This window comes from Cotesia glomerata, linkage group LG9, assembly GCF_020080835.1.
Source record: "Cotesia glomerata isolate CgM1 linkage group LG9, MPM_Cglom_v2.3, whole genome shotgun sequence".
Classification (NCBI taxonomy): domain Eukaryota; kingdom Metazoa; phylum Arthropoda; class Insecta; order Hymenoptera; family Braconidae; genus Cotesia; species Cotesia glomerata.
In genome coordinates this window covers 13,128,391-13,151,529 of record NC_058166.1, presented here as the reverse complement: position 1 = coordinate 13,151,529, position 23,139 = coordinate 13,128,391, and the positions used below count along the sequence as shown (strand labels likewise).

At 28.0% G+C, this 23,139-nt stretch overlaps 2 protein-coding genes across 2 annotated transcripts; both read left to right on the top strand.

The window, feature by feature from the left end:
• Positions 1-122: 122 nt before the first annotated feature.
• LOC123271249 (monocarboxylate transporter 9-like) lies at positions 123-15,500 on the top strand. Its single transcript, XM_044737520.1, has 9 exons — positions 123-663; positions 2,347-2,473; positions 3,031-3,174; positions 6,377-6,504; positions 6,590-6,885; positions 7,172-7,315; positions 8,574-8,709; positions 8,785-9,103; positions 15,122-15,500. The coding sequence occupies exons 1-9, from the start codon at positions 550-552 to the stop codon at positions 15,436-15,438; spliced, it is 1,725 nt and encodes a 574-aa protein (XP_044593455.1). The 5' UTR covers positions 123-549; the 3' UTR covers positions 15,439-15,500.
• A 140-nt stretch (positions 15,501-15,640) lies between these two features.
• On the top strand, positions 15,641-22,564 carry LOC123271247. The gene is made up of 10 exons (XM_044737516.1): positions 15,641-16,019; positions 17,735-18,005; positions 18,069-18,232; positions 18,317-18,431; positions 18,512-18,691; positions 18,781-18,891; positions 18,962-19,136; positions 20,188-20,546; positions 20,619-20,810; positions 22,381-22,564. Exons 1-10 carry the CDS (start codon positions 15,951-15,953, stop codon positions 22,539-22,541), a joined length of 1,797 nt encoding a protein of 598 aa, XP_044593451.1. The 5' UTR covers positions 15,641-15,950; the 3' UTR covers positions 22,542-22,564.
• Positions 22,565-23,139: the final 575 nt, after the last annotated feature.

The window sequence follows — 23,139 nt, the reverse complement described above, 5'->3', positions numbered from 1 at the left end:
TATTAATACTTGGCTTAAAAAATTTTTTTTTTGTAATTTTAAAAAAATTTGAAAATATTAGTAATAGAATTTTCCATGATAAGATTGTTAACAACTTTTATCCAGGTCTAGTCGGTAGTTTTTAAATCTCAGATAACATTATAAACATTAGCAATAATTCACTAGTTGAATATTTTAGTACTTTCATTGGAACTTCGAGTAGTTTCAATAAAACAATTCATCAATCACTCGTGAATCCAGTTGATAGATAAAAAGATAGATAAATAAATTATTTAAACATATAATAAATACTTATAAACAAGCAATCAATCGATAACAAAAAATTTATATCCAACGTAATTCATTGTGCATGAGTGCCTGGATTTTATTGAGTGTATGATAAGCCACGTGCTTTAAAAATATAATCTTTAAACTATCATTACCACTCTCAGTTCTTACACTCAACTCATCACGTTAACTCTTGTTGATGTAAATATTTTTTTTGTGAAGCTATCTAATGCGTAAATACATAAGAAAAATTATTAATTTGAATTAATTCATTAAGTTAAAATGCAGCTTAAAAATAATCATTTGAAAAAACCTAAAAATACTTTGAAAGATAATTTTTTACCACCTGATGGAGGGTGGGGTTGGGTAATTATTTTTGCATCTGGATTTTCTAATGTAAGTATAAAATTTTTATTTTTATTATTATTATTAATTTTATTTTGTTCAATATGTGGTGTGAAAATCGGTGTTTTTACTCAATATAGAGTTAGTTATTATTTTTGCCAAAGTGCCCGATCTGATTTGAAGACTATTCAATTTTTTTTATAATTTTTTTTAACTACAACATTTTCGGTATGAGATCTTATACCACCCTGACGGATCCAAAGTGCGGTAAAGAACGGTATTGTGCGGCAAATTTACGGTAGGGTACGGTAGAGTACAGTACGTACGGTGATTTACCGTAATACAGTATGACACCGTAAATTACGGAGATTGTACAGCAAAGTACCGCGATTGTACAGTAATTTACCGTTATTGTACGGTAAAATACTATAATTATCCGGTAAAAAAAGTACTGTTTTCGTACGCTAAAGTACCATAATTGTACGGTAATGTACCGTAATTGTCCAGTAACTTATCGCTAAAATAAGGTATATTTGACGGTAGGTTACTATTGGAATACTGTAGTGCGGAAAGTTCAGAAGTATATTTTCTACCGTATTTTCACCGCACGATACCGTAATTGCATCGTAATTTTACCGTTCTGTACCGTATTTTCATCGTTCTTTACTGTACGTTACGGTGTTTTACGGTTTTTACTGTGCAAGTAGAATACTACTGTATCTACGGTGGCCATACCATAAATCGACCGTATTATTACCGTATAATACCGTAACTCTGCGGTATTTCAGATCAGCTAGGGCATCCTCGGATGAAAATACAATAATTAAAATTTTTTATTTTAAAAACAAATTTTTAGAATTGTTTAAAGATGGAATTTTTATTATTATTATTTTAATATTTATTTCTTCCTAAAGACTAGTTTTTAATACTTTTGCACGCCTCATAGCGCGAAGCGCGTGAGGTTGTTCTTTATACTCGACTCGTCAAGGTCAAGCAATTTTGTGATCTTTAAATGCCTCTATCACAACCATATTACACTTATACAATGATATAAGTAGATGGGCACCGAAAAAACACTTAAATTAAACCATCTTTTACTTTTTAAAATCATTTCATGTTGCTATTTTGAAAAAAAAAATGTTTTGAAAAAAATTTTACGTGGACGTCCGGATGTCACCCCATTTTGAATGTACCAACGATTACTACCGAACTAATTGATATTTCAAGACTGGACTTTTTTTATTAGTTTAAGAATTCGATGAACTGGGTCCTTATTTCATGTCAGTAGCCTAGTTTACGTATTTTTTTTTAAATTGAATTTTTATTAAAATTCACTACGATACAACCGTACAAAGCCAAACGAACTTTTTTTATTCGTCACGTAAAAACTATGGCGCCACTTGATCAAGCTAGATTTTTTTAGACTGCGTGGGCATATGACAAGAAAAAAGGGCGCCGATATTTAAAAAAAAAATAAAAAATACTCTGTAAGAAATTACTTAATTATAATTTTTTTTTTTTAATCAATTACACAATTAATTTTTTTCTTAAAAAATGAATGAGCGTTATGAGGCGTGCACTTTTGGATTTTCCAAACTTTTTCGATTTTCTGTTAATTGGCTATCCAGTCTAATACAACAATTTTTATATTTTCGTAATATTTTTTAGTCTGTATTTCCATCCAGGAATACTGAAAATCGAAAAAGAAATTATTATTAATTTTTTTTTGTTTAGTTTTGTTTATTGGCATTAGTACAATCATTCGGTTTATTATTTCGGGATCGATTGAAACAACTTGGAATAACTTCTTCAGAAACTACAGTAATCTTAAATGTTAACCTGGCCATGATTGCTCTGATAGGTAAAAAAAAAAATTAATAAATATTTTTTTATCAAGATCAACCATTTTTATCTGATAAAAAAATATTATACTCTTCACTGCATATTTTTATTATAAAATTAACAAAAAAAAAAAAAATATTGTAAACATCAATGAAAATGAAATCGACAAACATTTGTAACGCAATCTAATATTTATGACACTTATTACAAGTTTGCAAAATAATTCTAAACTTAGAAATATAATATGTAATATGTAAAATATACATTAGTATTAGCATTAGCATTGCTTATTATCGCTAACAAGAATAAATACTTGATAAATTTAATACAATCTAGGTCGATTGTTATCAAAACATACGATGCCGTCTCATTGTTATTCAATGTTTCTCAACTATCATGTAAATGATTTACTAATTGTTAATTATTGCTGCGCAATTGTTTTGTTTTTAGATAATTAACTGATACTTCAATATTTTTCATTTCTTCTTTGATAATTAAAAAATTTTTTTTTTTTTAATAATTTTGCTTATTTTGAAAGTATTATTATTAATAATAATAAAAAAAAAAATTAAATAGGTTTAGCAAATGGCCCAATATTTAGAAAATACACATTTAGAAAAGTATCAATAATTGGCGCACTAGTAACTTCAATATCAATAGCAATTCTATCAACCATTACATCTTTCACGGGAATTCTTATCTCTTTTGGTATTCTCTACGGTAATTACCTTCTCTTACTTTCTTTCACTGAAAAAAATAAAAATACATACTTTAAGGGGTTACATGAGTTTCACGGTTTCAAAAAATCGATTTTTTTATTGTCTTATACAATTCTACAACATCTCTATAATATTGTTCTGAAGTTTTAAATCAATTCGAGTAATAATTTTGGAGATACAATTTAAAAAAATTATGCGCTCAAGGCGCTGTTTCATTTTCACTCAAAAATTTGAACGCGTTTTTCTCAAAACTGTGTTTTCAAAGACGGTTGTCAAGATTTCTCGAGTACTAGCCAATCGATCTTGATGAAATTTTAGACAGGTCTCCGAGATATAATTTACAAGGACTTGAACGAAAGATTTTTAACTTCCCGCTAAGAAAATTAAAAATTTTCCACTAAAGGGTAGTCATTGATTTCTTTTAGTGGAAATAAATTTTTGTCGTACGGTTTCTCAAAAATGAATCAACCGATTGAATTCTACGACACGTCATTCAAAAGAGTTTATCAAAACTTAGATCTGATTAGATTTTAGAGCCAATCCATCGAGCCATTCCGAAGAAATTAAAAAAAAACAAAAAAAAAAATTTGAATTTTTATGTTTTTTTAAAATCACTTCAAAGCGTGCAGAAAAATCATAATAAAACCATGTATACGTTTTTTGTGCTTAAAAAATTGCGTCGAATGCATTTTTAAAAAAGAAAATCGAACGACGCATTCAAAAGTTATAGTTACTTAAGGTAGTACCTCCGCGACAATCCAGATCAAAAATTTTGACTCGCTATCCATGTTATACGTATCGACAGAGCTAAGGTTGTAGGTTAAGATTTTTTAACGTTACTGTACTCGTCACTACTATATTCTCTATACATATACACACACACTACGGTTTCAGTGACTAGCGGCTGTTTTTTGTACCCCCTCTCCTAAAAATAATCCTCTAAAAGTGAAATTGATTTTAATTAATCTCGAAAACTACATGGTAAAAAATTTTCATTTTTTTTTTAATTGTTCGAAATATCATATTCTTCAATCTACTAGTTTTTTGATAAAGTCTTGAAATTCTTTCGATGGAAAAAATTAAAAATACTGTCATTTTCCCACGCTTCTCCTATGTTACATGTACAAAAATGTCATTTTCAATTGCAATTATCTCGAGCTTGGTGTGGTAAATCGTCTTCAAATTTTAACAGCATATGTATTATGTATTTAATGACTTATATTCAAAGTTTCGAGGATTTCTTGAAATATTGCTTTCATAACCGTACTACCTTAATGAATACACAGAAAAAAAATATATTTGAATCAAGTAAATAATTTTGAAGAATTTAATCTTCTTGATTTAAGTAGGAAAATTCTTCAACTAGGAAAGTTTTCTTGGTTTAAGTAAATTTTACTTGATTCAAGAATTTTTCGTCTTGATCCAAGACAATGAAACTCTTCAAAATGATTTTCTTAGTTTAAGAATTTTTCTGCTGATCCAAGTTAATTTTTTTTCTGTGTACATTTTGAGTTCGAAAAGCTCAAAATGTGAAAAACGGTGCTTTGAACTTGAAAAGCTCAAATATTAATCAAAAAACACTTTTTAAGGCGCTTCAAATTCAAACTTAGCGGGAAGTTCTAGGCTTGGCCTGCGCGGTCAACCAATTTCCAGATTTTTTTCAATTACAACTATTTAAGGAAAAAAATACCGCAAAATTTGAACCAAATTTTTCATTTTTTCGTAAAAATCTCTGCCAAAAATCCAATTTTCATTTTATTTCTTTTGTCCAAGTTCTAGTTTAAAGTCTTAACTATGCACGTATTTTTTTTTTTTTACTTCAAATGAACCCGCTAGGAGTTCTGCTGTCAACGCAAAAGTATCTTTTTTCCGAGGACTCGCCGAAAATGACGTCACAATGGCAGAATTTTAAAAATTTTTTTTCAAAAATTTCAGTAATTAGTTATTAAATATATATATCTTTAAGCCAGTAAAAAGTGTGAATTAAATATTTCATTTTTTGTATTAAAAAAAAATGAGAAAAACGGTAGACCCTGAAGGCCATTCGTGCAACTTCCCGCTCATTTCATACCTAGGTGCTTAAAATTGCACTAATGATGTTTTTGAGCTTTCCGAGCTCAAAGGTCTGATAGAAGTTTGATAAAACACAATTTTTCAAATTTTTAAACCGCAATAACTTTTGAATGAATGAACCGATTTTTACGCGGTTGGCGGCGATCAACGTGGTTTTTTTATGTTAAGAGCTGATTAGTTTTTGGAATTGATCGGTAGTGCCGTTTAAAAGTTATTCCAAAAAATGTCGGAGTTATGTTAAAAAAACACTTGTTTCCAAATATTTCGTCGAGGATATCTCTCGAACCAATCAACCGATTTTTACGTTCTAGGCGGCGATCGACGCAGTTTTTTAAGCTCTGAAATTATTCTATATCATCAAAAACGATCCGATAAGAAATGTCGAAATGTGAAAAACACTGTTTTCGGTTTTCTTTCGTTCACGATATCTCTCGAACGAATCAACCGATTTTGACCGGATTAACGGTAATCGACTTGGTTTTTCAAAGTTAAGGGCGGATTAGTGTTTGGAGTTGATCGATCGAGCCGTTTAAAAGTTATTCAAAAAAAAACCACTTTCAAAAATGATTTTTTTCTTATTTTTTTTTGAGATTTTTCAAAATTTCTCAAAATCTATCGGTCCGAATCGGTTCAAATTCTCAGGAAATCTAAATTTGAGAGGAATCTTTAGAACGCCGTTTAGTTAGTTCCGATCGGTTTAGTCGTTCAAAAGTTATAAGCGATTCATATACTTACACACACACACACACACACACACACACACACACACACACACACACACACACACACACACACACACACACACACACACACACACACACACACACACACACACATAGTGACAACCTCGCAGGGATAGCCAGGGAAGCTTCTTGTGACCTTCAAACGTCGAGATCTGATGAAAACTCGATTTTTGCAAAACGGGGTGAAAATAATAATTTCCCGATTTTTGAAAATCTTCGATTTTCTTAGCAGGAAGTTAAAAATTCTTAAAAATAGGCCATTTTTTCCCGGAAAAAACCCATGTAACTCCTTAAAATAAAATTTTAATAAAATAATTGATAACTAATATTATTAACTTACTTATATTAACACTTAATAATACTTCATATCTATAATCTATAATCAAGCTGGCGGATTAGGAATAACAATGTCAGCAAACGCTCTTGCGTTAAACACATACTTTAAAGCTAAAAGAAAAATAGCAGTTGGTTTTACTTGGACTTGTACTGGATTAGGACCAATAGTAATGCCTCAAGTATACTTACAATTTTAAATTAAACTAGCCATCTTCAGTTACTTGATTGATAATTAATTAATTAATTGACTGGTTTTTAACGTAGCTGATCACGGCTTTGATGCCAATGTTTGGAGTTCCCGGAACTTTGCTTATTCTAAGCGGAATTTGCATGAATGCAGTTGCATGCGCGTTACTTCTGCAACCAGTCATGTGGCATGCAAAAAAAGTCACCAAGGAACCGGAAGAAAAAGAGCTGCTGGAAGATAAGGCTAAGAACAAAATTTTGGAAAGAAAAATTAGTAAATTTGGAAGCCAGTTTCTTTACTATGATGATGAAGCTCAAGGAATTGACGTTGTTGATCCTGGAACGCCGATGATGTCGCGTTCTAATGACGGATGGTAAGTTCAAATGATGCTGAAGATGATTTTGAGAGACATCTGATAATTTTTAGAATTTTTTTAACAAATAAATTATAGCAAGAAAAATTCATTAAAAGAATTTTATCTTTAGAAGCTCTAAAAAATTATGAATCCAATTTTTTTAAAATAATTTTTTGGATTAAGTTTTTAAATACGTTTCTTGAAGAAAAGTAAAAAAAATTGTTAAGTGTCTGATAATTTAGTGTCATTAAGTTTATTTTTTTTTTTTTGTGGCGACTTTATTGGTTCCTTTGTCAATTTTTAGGTTTTCGAAGAAACAAACTTCTGTAACTTCTTTGTCGAATAGAAATCACGATGAAAATTCAAGGCCGATGAGAGTTTCTGTGATTTCTAGTAAGAATTCTAGTGTTTTGACGCTGAACAATGAGAATATCAAAAACAATAACAGGTAATTTAAATAAATTTCAATTTTTAAATATGATTTACTTTTTTTTCATATTTTTAAAAGTTTGTCTATTGAATTTATTTTTTTGAAGAAACATTTCAAGAATTTTTGAGAATTGATGTAAGAATTTATGAAAATAAAATTAGCCGACATCTGAAAATTTTTAAAATGTTTTCTTTTGATTGAAAAAATTGAAACAAAAATTTCACATGTAGAAGATTTGACAAATTATAGGTGTATTTTTTTACTTGTAAATTAACTGATAAAAAAAAATTCTTGGACGTCGGCTAATTTTAATATTATAAGAATTTTCATGTCTTCATTTTTTGAATCTTCCGGGGAGTCAGAATACTTATTTTTAAATTCATTTTTCCTGACATGTTTGTGACACTTAGTTTTCTTAGCTTTTCCGTTAACTAAAAAATAATTTTCAATAATACAAATGATTATCAGTATATTAAAATTACAGAAAAGTATTTATAAAAATTGAAGAAAGCTTACCAAGAAAAATTGATAAAAATTAGCATATGTTATTTAGCATATATTTAATGTTTTTAAAAATTTTATAACAAATGAATTACGGCAAAAAAAAATTGACTTGTAGAAATTCAAAAAAATAAAAAATGCAATTATTTTTAAGTAATTTTTTTTTTGTTAAACAAATTTAAAAATTGTAGTGACTGCCAACTTTCATGTCATAAAAATTATTTAACCAAATAGGAGCTTTTATTATTATTATTACAATTTTTTAGATTTTTATTTGAAAAAAAAATTCATAAAAAAATGCTGCATTTAGAAATTAAAATTAGTAGTCACTAAACCAATTTTTGAATTTTAATTTACAAAAAAATTTGCTTCAAAAAATTATTCTTAAAAAATTGAATTTTTTATTTTTTTTAATTTTACAGGTCAATTTTTTTTGCCATTATTTATTTTTTATAAAATTTTTTAAATTATTAAATATATGCTAAATTAATTTTCATAGAAATTAAAGAAAAATTATGAGTGCGAATTTTCAAGAATATTGTTTTTATTATTATTGATTTGTTATAAAAATTGTCAGAAGATTACTGACTTCAGTTATCATTTCTCATTTAGATAACAATCACCTATCATTCCATTCTTTATTCTCTGTGTAAAGTAGCGCGGTGAGAATTTCGTGAACTATAACAAACTCTATTAATAACCACCATTTTAACAGTCGATAACAAAGAGCGCATCTAGTTACCACAAAAATTAAAAAAAATTTTTTAATTTTCAGCGAAAACGACTCGAACAAATATAAATTCACTGAACAACCAATTCCATTAATAATAGTAACAGAAATGATCAATGGGATGAATGTAGAAAAAGAAGTAGAAGTGCTGCAGCCAATATGCGAAATGGATCCATCGGAGGTGAGAAATAGCTGGTAAGGGACTTAACTAAATTTCTTTCCAGAAATTACATAACTAATCAATTATAATTTTCAGGGAAAATCTTGCTTAAAAAATTTTCTTCACTCTGTCATAGTATTCTTCGACTTTGACCTCCTTCGGGACCACGTTTTCCTCAACATAATCCTGGGAATAAGCTTAGCGAACTTCGTTGAGATGAACTTCGCCATGTTGACGCCCTTTATTTTGGCAGATTACGGGCTCAGTAAGCCCCAAGTTGCTACAGTGATGTCAGTGTTGGGTGGAATTGACGTTGTAGCAAGATTTTTTGTTCCTTTTGTGACTGAAATTATAAAATTGAGCAATAGGACGTTTTTCTTGATTGGTATCGCTTGTATGGCTGCTGGACGAATAAGTAAGTACCTTTTTTATGACACTGAAGTTGACAGATATTAAAAATTTTTTTAGAATTTTTATGATACTGAATTTAGCATACATCAAGGCATTTTTTAGATTTTCATAATTAAATTTAGCAAAAAATTCCATGAGTAGAAATTTGAAAAATTACAATTCGAAAGGAGTTGGCCAAACTTAGATTTTAAATACAATTTGGACCAATTTGGACCGGTAGATTTTGAGAAATCTCAAAAAAATTACGAAAAAAATTTTTTCCAAATGTGGTTTTTTTAGAATAACTTTTAAACGGCTCTAACGATCGATTCCAAAAACGAATCAGCTCTTAACATCGAAAAACCACGTCGATCGCCACCAAGTCGGTCAAAATCGGTTGATTCGTTCGTGAGTTATCGTTGACGAAAAAAATCAAAAAAGTGTTTTTTTCGAATTATACCGAAATTTTCGCTCTTATTAATTTGTGTTTGAAAGTGTATCATAGAATTTGAAAAACTGCGTCGAATGCCGTAAACTGCAAGAATATCAGTTCATTCATCCAAAAGTTATGGCGGTTTGAAAATTCAAAAACTAGTGCTTTATTAAACTTCTATCAGACTTTTGAGCTCGAAGAGCTCAAAACCACACGAAAATTATATTTTGAGCTCGAACAGCTCAAAAACGTAATAAGTGCACTTTTGAGCGCTTAAGGAGGTATTGTGACAAATAAAGATACGAATAGGTTATGGCTATTGGTTTCTTTCTCACGCACTAGTGCTGCCCCTCTTTACAGACTATCGCTCACTTACTTCCACACGGAGAAAATTTTATAGTAGAGATTACTATCTAGTTATGGTAAAATTTATTAACTGAATTCGATAGTAGTAAATATTATTTAAATAATTATGTAAACCATCTGAATTGTAGTAGTTACCATCCTGATGGTTACTACTACTATTATGATGGTAATCAGTAATAATAGCTATTATTATTTTAACTAGTTACTACTATTATCAAAATCGTAATTCCTAATATAACCTGATGGTTACAGTTACCATCAGTAATAATAATAGCTACTATCTAAGCTAGTAAAAAATATTTAAAAAATTAAAAATTTGCGTTAGCGTTGATGCATTTCTGAATAAACTAAAAACAGTTGTAGCGCAGTGCAGTACACAAAAAATCGGGATTAAATTCGGATTGAATGTATATCCGAACAAAAACAGTTTCACTGTAAAAGTCGCGCCAAGTCCACGTTCATAAGACTATTAGGAAAAAAAATTTTTTCTTTAAAAAGATACAAAATAAAAAAATTAAAAATCCAAGTAACCGATATGATTGTTTTTGATTTTCGGAAATTAAAAAATTTTATTGTAAATTTAAAATTAAAAAAAAAATTTTTAGAACGTATTTAGTGTGCGTGGTTGCAAAAATATTTTACTTTTAATGAAATTCGTAAAATCTATTTTACTAGGACTTTAAAAAATTGAAATAGACAATGACGCACCAAGTAATGTTCTAAAATTTTTTTTTAATTTTAAATTTACAATAAAATTTTTAATTTCCGAAAATCAAAACAATCATATCGGTTACTTGGATTTTTAATTTTTATTTTGTATCTTTTTAAAGAAAAAAAAATTTTTTTTTTCCTAATAGTCTTATGAACGACTTGGCGCGACTTTTTACAGTGAAACTGTTTTTGTTCGATTTTATATTTTTTTAATTATAATGAAAATTTACAATCTGTACCAACTTAAAACTCGTGTTGACTGCATTTTTTACTGCAAACTATCCCCTTGAAGCTACAGTTTATGTAGATGTAATTCCAGTGCACCCTGGCGGCCGTAAATGTAAGCTGTGAATTACTTTTTTTAACTGTAGTTACTTATCTATAGGAGGATTACTACACATTTTTATTTTATCTAGTCTGTGGCGCTGACCTTTCTCCATAAAAAAAAAGTCAGGATCGAAATTTGTGAGCGAGCTATAGTATGCGCTGATAAAATTTAATAATTTCAAGTAAATAAATTGTTATAAGTGAATATAATTAATTAATACGGTGAAGTAAATTATGAATTACTGTTATGATAAACAAATTGGATAAAACATGTACCGTAGAATTAAATAAAATTTCGCAGCCTCAAAACCGTTCTGCTTACAGTAAACATAGTCGGTAGTCTGGCGCTCCGTTTACAACGGATTTGAACGGAACTTGGCGCCAGATTCTACCGAATCTGTGGATTCAAATTTTTATTTGTCTAAAGCAAGTTTCAACGCCAAATTTTTCAAAAAAAAAAAATTGAAATTTCCAAAGAAATCAAAATTTTCAATAAAATTAAAATTTCAAAAAAAAAATTTTAATCTTACAAAAAATTTTTAAAAAACATAATCTGGGGCTATATATGATTAAATATAAATCTATATATGATTATATCTGATCAGATCTAACTGATATACACTGTAAATCCAAGTGTTTTAACAAAACACACATAAAGTGTTTTGTTTCTATCTTAAAGCATTGTAGTCACTTTTAAAACACTTCCATGTGTTTTGAATTTCCTATGTTAAATGCCCATTTGTAGTCACTTTTAAAACACTTGGATTTACAGTGTAGGACCATGTATATAATTAAACGTAAAGCTATGTACATAATTATATCTAATCAAATGTAAATTATAAATTTACATTTATTAATACATAATAATATATAATTAGATGCAGCATTTTTTAATGATTATATATAATAAATATTTTGTTGAGTGAATTTGTTTCACTTGCAATGTCATATGATATGAAGATTGCTTATAAACAAAAATCATCTTTATAAATTATTTTCATTAATTATATTACATTGTAATAACGTTTATTGTAACATACCGAATTCTATCACAGCTCATAATTATCTTTTAAATTTTTAAATATTAAAAACGTTAATTTATTTAGTGATTTGAATTATTATCATGTGTTATATATACAGTTATGTATTCCAGCTGTCGGGTTATAAAAAATGTCAAAAGAAAATTGCTATTTTTGCTTTTGATTTTAAATAAATATTTGTTAACTGTTAACAAATATTTATTAACATTTAATAATAGTATATCGTGCCACAAGGGACGAAAGCGTCAACATTCTGTCCCGCGTATGTGATTGCCACCCGAGCCGAAGGCGAGGATGGCAAACACGCGGGTGAGGATGTAGTACTTTCGTCCCGTGTCACACATACTATTTTTCTCCTGCCAAGCCGAAAGTTCGCGAATCTTTTAATGCAATAGCATCGTAGGTAATCATGGAAGGGGTCCAGGGGCGAAGCCCCGGTGGTTGGGGCGGAGCCCCCAGTCAAGAAAAATACAATTTAAAAATTATTATTTAAGTAAAGATATTAAAAAAAATAATTAGTGTTATGAAAATAACAGAATAATTTTTATTATAACTTTAAATAATCATTTTGATAAATATTAATAGTAATTATAAGCATTCATTTAATAATAATTATGGATAATCTTAATGATAATATTAGATGATAATTTTAATATAAGAATAATTTTAGTGACTTAATTTAAAATTATCATAACTAATAATTTAAAATTATTATTTAAGTAAAGATATTAAAAAAATTAATTTTGTGTTATAACTTCAAATATTCATATTGATAAATATTAATAGTAATTATAAGTATTCATTTCATAATAATTATGGATAATCTTAATAATAATATTAGATGATAATTTTAATATAAGAATAATTCTAGTGACTTGGTGATTTAACATATTTTATGTAAATCAACCTTTTTTTGGTACAATATGATAATTTTTGAAATTTTCAAACTATAACATTATCACTAAATTTTCACTAAACATTATCATAAATCACATTATCACTAAATTACATTATTTTTATTATAATTATAGTATATTGCACTAATGACGCAACATGAAGTGCTGACGGAAAAAGTATGTGTTAAAGAGAAGAACGTACAATGCGTGAGAGCCGATGTAGGCACTATTGCGCGTGCGCGTTCATTTATTCCGAGGATAGAAACTGCTGCTTTATTCCGGCTGCAAGCGGAAGGTATTTGAACTTTCGGCTTAGGCAGGAGAAAATAGTATATTACACACCTAGGGGAAGTAAATAAGAAAGCCTCAGATCACATGTTTGTCAACCTCGGCTTCGCCTCGGCCGACAATTACATGTGATCTGAGACATTTCTTACTTTACTTCCCTAGGTGTGTAATATACTATTAATAAATGATTTATTAACTGGTTATAAATATATATTAAATCCCATGATGTCAAAAAATCACTTATTAACAGTTAATAAAGCTCATTAAATATAAACAAATCCTTCTATCAATATCAGTGTAACTATACGGAAATCATATATAATTATATATGAATCATATATAACTATATATGAATCATATATAACTATATATGAATCATATATAATTATATATGCATTTTGTGACAGTAAGTCTCGTAGGTAAATAGGTAGCGTGTTAGTCTCTAAGCGGGGGTTTTTTGTAATTTTCCCACCGCTATTTAATAAACAAGAATATATATCCTTCATGGAAATTTTCGAATAAATATTTAATTATCATTAATTACTACACTGATAGAAGGATTTATTTGTATTAAAAAATATTTGTTAGTAGTTAACAAATCATTTATATTATTAGAAACAACTTTTTAGTATTAAACAAATATTTCTTAGTATTTAAAATGATTTGTTTGTATTTAATAAATCTGATATTCATTTATTAAATATTAATAAATCTTTTTAAATACTAAGAAATATTTGTTAAGGACTAAAAAGTTGTCTCTAATAAATGATTTGTTAAATATTAACAAATATTTTTAACTATAAACAAATCCTTCTATCAGTGTAGGGCTCTGGGGACCAGACCCACATGTGAAATAGATATGAGTAGCTCCACACGCGGAGACTAATATCTAATTATCAATAAATTTAATATAATGGCTAGTTTTTAAGTTAATTTGCAGCCGAAATTTTTTTTTGTAAAACCTATGTAATTAACAATAAGCAAATAAACTTTTTTCAAAAAAAAAAAAAAAAACTAGCGTGTTAGTCTTTAAAGCGTCAGGTCCCCGGTTCGATCCACGCTCACGGTGAATTTTTTTTTATTTTTATAGAAATAATTATATCTAATTATATATGATTATACAGGGTGTCCCAAAAGTCACGGATGCCATTGTAGCATCTGATGAAAAAAATAATTCTGAGACGAAAAGTCCTTAGCCATTTTTCAATTAACCGCATAGATAATTAATTATTAATTAAAAATAACGTCTCTTTATTTGTTAGAGAGAGAGCGCCAGTGTTCAGTAAAGTATGTGCCAAAGAAAGACACAACTAACTGTATGACTAACTAGTTTCTATAGCTAACGTAGTCACACATATTTACTTACACATTCACACGTGCAAGCGTCTTTGTTGGAACGCACTTGACTTGGCACTAGTGCTCTCTCTCTAACGCATAAAAGGACGTTATTTTAATTAATAATTAATTATCTATGCGTCTGATTGAAAAATGGCTAAGGACTTTTCGTCTCAGAATTATTTTGTTTATCAGATGCTACAATGGCGTCCGTTACTTTTGGGACACTCTATATATGATTAGATCTGGCCAATTTTTAGGTCTAATTATATATAAGTGATTATATATAACTATATATGATTAGGCAAATTCATTTTTTCCCGGGTTGTTGAAAAAGTTAAAAAAAAAAATTACAGTTGTTAGCTAACTTCAGTGATGAGAATTAAATTAGCAGACATTTGAAAATTTTTGTGATTTATTTTATTGAAAAATTATTAAAAAACAATTAAAATAAAAAATTTCACATATAAAAAATTTCAAAAATTATACGTGCAATTTTTTAAAAATATTTTTTTAGTTCTAATTTAATTAATAAAAAAAAAAAAGTAAAAAATTGTTAAACGTCGGCTAATTCTAGTATCATATTTTTTTTTCTAAATAAATAAATTAATTAATTAAAATGGCTTTTTTTATAAATTTGTAACCAGTTTTAGCTCACGTAACCTCTTACGAAGTGATTCTAAGCATCGGAGTGCTTATAGGCTTCGGAAAAGCGCTGAGAACAATTTTTATGGCGCTAGTTGTCCCGGAACATGTTCCTTTGGAAAGATTACCAGCGGCTTCAGGACTTCAGCTGATCATTAGTGGCCTACTATCACTAATCTTGGGCCCAATTATTGGCCTGCTCAAGGACATTCTGGGAAATTATTCATCTTTACTTCATATTATTAATATTATAAGCTATCTAACAATTTTTGCGTGGATCGCCGAAATGCTTTTTCGGAAATTTAATTTTAAGTGTTAGAGATAAGCAGCAGATAAAGTTGTTATTGCTGTTAAATTAAATTAATAAACAAACAAATAAAATTATTGTTACTAGTTATTTGCTTAAAGCAAAACAGAAAGCATATATTATGGAAAGTTATTATTTAGTGATTAGATAAAAAATTTTAGTCTTATCTCAGTAACAGTTGGTCTTCAGTTTGTGAACTGAACTCCGCTGCTGCGGGTCGGTATCTAGTTTTCTGTTACACTAAGGCGTGGTTTTATATCCATAATTATTTTTATTATTATTATTCTTGTATGAGTAGAGAGAGAAGAGATTAAATAATTCCTTTATTGGCCGGAAGACGTGGCTAATGTCTGCTAAGAAAGACATCAGTTCATCTTTATCAGTGTCACTGCAGCACGTATTATTATTGAGCACATAAATTGGCTCGCGACATGCGGTTTATTTTTAACACATGTTGTTTTAGTTTTATTTTATTAAATGAAGTTTTTTTAAGTGTATTATAAACAGCTTGTTGAGAAGATAAGATGGAGGGGATGTTACCCCCTGATGGAGGCTGGGGGTGGATGGTCGCTCTTGCTTTTGCCTTGAATAATGTAAGAATTTTTTAGTTTTATTTGAATAAATATGATAATAAAATAAATTATAAGTTATTTTTAATTTCTCTTATTAATTATGAGTCGTTTGATAATTGACTTTTGTTAGTTTATCGCCTGATCAGGGAATGTAGTAGTTATCTTGAAGACAATTGTCATTTAAAATATCCATTAGTAAATATTATATATTGATAAAATAATTAAAATACTTTTTTGAGTTTAGATAAGAAAAATGAATTACTACTATTAAGAATTATATCTTTAAACAGTTGTAAAATTATTTTTTTTTTTTTTTAGTAATTGCAAATTTTATAATTTGATAAATAAATTTTAAAAAATTTTGCTTATTATTTACAAGTGATGTCAAATCTCATTTTAGGCCATAACTAGGTGAAAAATTACGACTTTTTAATTTTTTTTTTATTCTGCTTGTTTTTACGACGCATCTATGATAAAAAATGTCGTGAAAGGAAAAAATAAAGATTTCGATAGCTTTTTGCCTTTAAAAGTTGAAAAAAAAAATTGGCTTTCATGTTTTTTGATAAAATTTATATTTTATCTTTTTTTAATGTTTTTGATATATATATATATATATATATATATATATATATATATATATATATATATATATATATATATATATATATATATATATATATATATTTTTTTTTTTTTTTGAAAAGTACAAAAAAGAACGAAAATTAAAAAAAAATTGATCAATTAACATGGCCCAGCATGAGTCGACCCCACTTGTAAATAATTACCCAATTTTTTTAACATAATGAAAAACAATTTTTAGAAGTCTAATTTTAATATAAAAAAAAAAGTGTCATTCGGCAGCCGAAATAGAAGTAGATTTATTTCTTACTTCAATAAAATCACAATACTAATAATACAAATACTTCAATCACATTGATGGATTCCCTTCCTTCTAAGTTAAAACGAATGCAATAGTAAAATTTCATCAAAAATCTTCAGACGAACAGGTTATTTTCAGTTGAGCAGAATAACAATAAAATGGCATTGAATTTAAAGCTCATTTAATGGGCTTAAAAATGTAATTTACAAAAATTCGATGTTATTTTATTAAAAAGTTATCCGTGAAAGAAACTGCCAAAATATGAATTTTTACGATTTTGAAAATTTTGAAACCCTGTAATTTCTGAGCTAATTGACCAATTAAGCTCATCTTTGAACTTGACCTTGGTACTCGTCTAAAAAATAAGTATGTTGAGTTTAGAGAAGATCCATTATGAATTAGAGACGCTATCGTCCGGACAAGCGGCGTTATATCGTATTTATATATTTACGCATATATAAACTTTTGAACCATATGTATTTTCTGAATCAGCTCGACGAACTGAGTCAGAAAATAGCAAAATTTTTCGAAAGCTTCACCATAAAGACAAATGCAATAGTTAGATTTTTATGAAACCTACTAAAAAATTTTTTGATTTATCCTTGATACACAGAAAATGAAATTTACTTGAATCAAGTAAATAATTTTGAAGAATTTAATCTTTTTAATTTAAGTAGAAAAATTCTTAAACTAAGAAATTTTTCTTGGTTTAAGTAAATTTTACTTGATTCAATAATTTTTTATCTTGATCCAAGACAATGAAACTCTTCAAAATTATTTTCTTGGTTTATTAAGAATTTTTCGTCTTGATCCAAGTTAATTTTTTTTTCTATGTACTCATTGTTCATATTTTTAGATTGTGATGGTCCCGCTGATCACAGGAATGAGTTTAGTGTTCATAGATGTCTTCGCTTCTCTAGAACTCCCACCTACGAGCGTATCAATAATAATGAGCACAAATATGTCATTCGGTATGGCGATGGGTCTATTACACGGGCCGCTTCTTCGAAAATTTGGGTACCGGAAAGTAGCAATCACCGGAGCTTTGATGTTCTTCATCGGAATATTGCTCACTGCTTTTTCTTACAGATTTATCCATTTTTTAATAGCCTACGGGCTTATGACCTGTAAGTATTAATTCATAAAAATTTTATTAATCTCTAAAAATTATTAATTAATAATTTCTTCAGCTATGGGCGTTGGTTTGTCAATGGCAGCCTTTTCTTTGGCTCTTAACACGTACTTTTTGGAAAAAAGAGGACGAGCGATGGGTCTTGCGATGACTATTACAGGTTTTGGGCCCATACTGATGCCACAATTAATTTCATTACTCTTGTATATATACTCAGCTCAGGTATTTATATCATTTTAGTTGTTTTTTTTTTCTTTTACAATTAAACAGTTATTTATATCTTCTTTAAAAACATTTATCTTTTAGGGAACAATAATTATTCTCGGAGGAATAACAATGCATACATTAGTGGCAGCGTTATTGTTACAACCTGTTAAATGGCATGCCAAGCGCCCGGTTACTGAACCCAAAGATAATGAAGGTGAATCATATAATAAAGTCTGCTAGAATAGTTTACACTCATTAAATAAAAATCGATTAATCATGACATTAATTTTACAGATAAACAAGATGATAAAAAATTAATAATAGAGTCTAAAACTAAAAACATGAGCTTAGAAACTGTTAAGCTTGATGTTAGCTCTAATAATTTTGAGCTAAAAAGGACTCTCAGTATCTCAAATTTAAATATTGACGATAAAGATTCACAGAAGGAAATTGTAGAGACTGAAATTTTGACTGGTAATTTTGAGTTTTTTTTTTTTTATTTTTAGGATTAGTAGCTTAGATTTAGGAAAAATCTAACATTTATTAAATAAAGTTTTAAATAGTTAATAGTCGGAGACGAAGTATTTATCACTCGCAATCGGCTTATGATATCATCGAGGCTGGTAAAGATAAAAGTTTGATTAATGAACACGCTCACAAATGGTGGACTTCAGGTAAGTTTAATATTTTTTTAATATTAATGATAATAATGATAATATTAATTATGGATTTTTTTTTTCTAAGGAAAAAGTGTAAATTCAATACATTTAGGAAGTTGTCCGATGATTTTCGACGATACAATGATCTACGGAACGGTTTCAATAGATAATGTTGATAAGAATGAAGATAATATAAAACTAAATAGAAAAGAACTGAAAAAAATTGACGAAGAATCAGGATTGAAAGATAAACAAGACGAGTGAGTTGTTATAAATTTACATTTGTATGAAAAGAAAAAGAAAGAAGATATGGGACATTCCACTACAAATCGACCATTTTGACCCCTATTCGATTTGGGTGGAAGTTTTTTATTATTTTCTACTTTACAAAATTTTTTTTTTTCGATAATTTTTTGAAATTTTTTTACCCAACTAAAAAAAATTATAAATTTTTGAAAAAAAATTTTTTTTTTTCGAACTAAATTTAAAAAAAATTAAATTTTTTCAAAATTTTTATTTTTAAATGTATTCAAAAAAAAAAATTATTCAAACCTAGCTTTATCATGATTTTTAATTTTTGAAAAAATGTCTTGATAATTACCATCTTTGAATTTTTTTATTATATTAATCTTTGACATTTTCTGTAAATCCTTAGATTTTTAGAGTAATATTTTTTAATTCTTCTTTGTTATAAATTTAGATTTATGTGGAAAGAAAAAAGAAAGAAGATATGGGACATTTCACTACAAATCGACCATTTTGATCCCTATTCAATTTAGCTAGAAGTTTTTATCATTTTTACTCTACAAAAATTTTTTCTCTAGAACTTTTTCAAATTTTTACCCAACTAAAAAAAATTATAAATTTTTGAAAAAAAATTTTTTTTTTTCGAACTAAATTTAAAAAAAATTAAATTTTTTCAAAATTTTTATTTTTAAATGTATTAAAAAAAAATTATTCAAATCTATCTTCATCATTATTGTTTTGATTTTTTTTAAAAAATCGAAAATTTCTTGATAATTACCATCCTTGATTTACTTTTTTATTATATTAAAGACATTTTCTGCAAATCCTTAAATTTTTTTAAAGAAATATTTTTTCAATTCTTTTTTTTCAATAAAAAAAAAATAGAAGATTATCTCGTATAAATTTTTTGTATTTGATCAAAAATAATTTACTTAATAATATATCGAAAAATTGATCAAAGTTTCTTTGTTTAGAACTTCAACTTCGTAATATAATAAACTAATTAAATGAATAAATATAGTAATTATAATATAAGTCAGAGTAAATAAAAAATTATAATTTCAGATCCAAAAGTGAACAATCGGGAAAGTCGGAGGTCGGTGGATGTTGTGCTCGTTTGACCCGCGTTCTGCGTAGAATCGTTAATGTGCTCGACTTGCGTCTGCTGTGCGACCCGATTTACGTCAATCTGATGCTCGGGCTGTCAATAGCAGCCTTTGCGGAAATAAACTTCTCTATACTGATGCCGTTTATTTTGGACGAAATTCAGTTCACTAAAATACAGATCGCTGCTGTAATGAGCACGATGGGCTTCGTCGACTTGATGATGAGAGGAGTGTCGCCATTCATTGCCGAGTGGCTCAGACAGACTCCGAGAAAAATGTATCTTGTTAGTTTGCTGATGCTCATCCTCAGTAGATCAAGTAAATTAATTATCATATAGAAACAATTCACAATTAAATTTATTAAATAAACAAAAATATTTTTTTCTCCAGTCGTGACAGTTTTCTCTGACTTTACTTCCATGATAATTATGGCGGTTGGCATAGGATTTGCTAAAGGATCACGTTCTGTATTTATGTCGCTTGTGGTACCTAGTTATGTTCCCATAGAAAGACTTGCTCACGCTACGGGGATCCAAATTTTTGTCAACGGCGTTATTATTGGCGCACTTAGTCCTGTACTAGGTAAATTAATTGTTCAATTTTATTTATATTAATAATAATAATAATAATAATTTTTAAGTTAATTTTCAATAATACTGACCGGGGATGATAATTGTTCATTATCATTAAAACTTTTTTTTTAATTTTAATTATTTCATATACACGGAAAGAACAAGATGACACTGGATATCATTCCAGATTATACTGAGTGAAAAAAATTTTTAGATAGTAGTTAGTATAATCCAGATATCACACAGTATAATCTGAATTTTTTCTAGCTACTATCTGAAATTTTTTTTCACCACAGATATCACTGAGTATAATCTTATTATACTCTGGGATGAGATTATAATCTGGGATGATATCCAGTGTCATCTTGTTTTTTCCGTGTAGGCAGCCCAATCTTTTTTTTCTCTTGTAACTTTTCCGGGAGTCGTCAAATTAGAACACGCGCCGGCTACTAGTTTATTATGTTTTTTTTTTTTTATTATTTTACGCTTTTTTTTAAATTTTATTTTTATTTTTATTTATTTATTTATTTATTAGCTTCTCCTGTATGTTTGTGACTGACTCCTTTGGACTTGATTTTAACCCACTTTAAACGGTCAGATTTCATTTAAACTTCGTAGACTTATCGAGGACCGATGACAATACACTAATTTAATAAGATTATTCCATTATCATAATTAGGATCGTCAGGATTAAATTATTTTTTCACGCATCCTTTACGTGAGAGCAAGAGAGCAAGAGATAGGGCAAGCGCGTAGTCTTGCGCATGCGTTCCTTTCTGATTCAAGCACTCGGCTCGGCATAATAGTCAAAGCAATAGTCATAAAATTACTGTTACTAATAGTATACTAATTATAATTACGAAATTAATAGTAGATTAAAATAAATAATCGTTTAAAAAAAACTAAAAAATACGCTTTTTATAAAAAAAACCAAACTAAAAAATAGAAAATAAATTTTAATTAAGAATAGTGTAAAAATTTTTAATAAATATAAATTAATAATAGTATAAATAAGAAAAAAATGTATTTTATTTTAAAAAAAGCGTGGGGTGCTTTTTAAAATATTATCGAAATGATAATCATTCTACTCATATCTGCCAATAAAATATTTATAACTATTGACACTATGCACCCCACACTTTTTTTTACAATAAAATAGATATTTTTCTTATTTACACTATTATTAGTTTAAATTTATTGAAATTTTTTACACTATTCTTAATTCAAATTTTTGTTTTTTAAACTATTATTTTCAAATTAGTTTTTATTATTTTTGTGATCTTTAAATATTTATCGTTCAATAATCCGATAGAACATCAAATAAATTTTCTTGGAAACTCAAAGAATGACTTCGAAAAAATATAGAGTTTATGAATCAGACTTTTTCAAAGTCATTCTTTGATTTTCAAAATTTATTTGATGTCCAATTGGAGTATTGAACGATAAATATTTAAAGATCATAAAAATAAACTTAAAAAAAAAGACCGGACTGCCTATGAAATAATTAAAATTATTAAAAAAAATTTTAAAGATAATAATAATATTTTTTAATTAATCATTTAATTATGTTAATTTTGTAGGAATAATCCGTGAAGCTAAAGGTAATTATGTGCCATGTATATTCCTGATAAACTTAATGTCAGCGGTGACGATAGTGATGTGGTCAACAGAAATGATCATCAGCAGTCGGAGAAAGAACGGAAAGAGCAAAGAATACAAAGCTGTGACAAATACTCATTAATAAATTGTTAATTAATTTACTAATTTATTTACTTTTAATTATTGATCCTCAGGCGATAATTTCTTCTTCGAATTGAAAAATTAAAGGAGAAAATTCAAAGTTTTCAACTAAAATAAAAAAAATAAAATTCAAGTATTTATTATTAAGTATATAAATATCGAGTTAATTAAAAAAAATAATTGGAATTTAATTTCACCGTTCGCACATTTTACATTCGCTTCCTCATTAAGGTCGCGTCCTTGTTTGATCTTTCTCTCGACTCTTCACTGCAACATGTAACTCATTTTTTAATTACACATGAGTATGAGATCACGGGTCTTGTATTTGCTCTCTTTTAACCAGCGACAATGTGTGTATATAAATATATAAATATATACATATATATGGAGCAGTCTTGTTATGGAACCAGCCACTGAGTAATCCTCGACGGTATCACCAAACAATGGAAACGCTTTTCCACACTCTTCCATCCGGCATTAACATTATTCACACGGTTCATGACTCCGTGTCAAGTTTAATAGTCTTTCATTTCTTCTTTCTTTTTTTCTCAAAATCATCGACCCCGAAAATAAACACCGCTTCTCTAAATTCTTCAAGT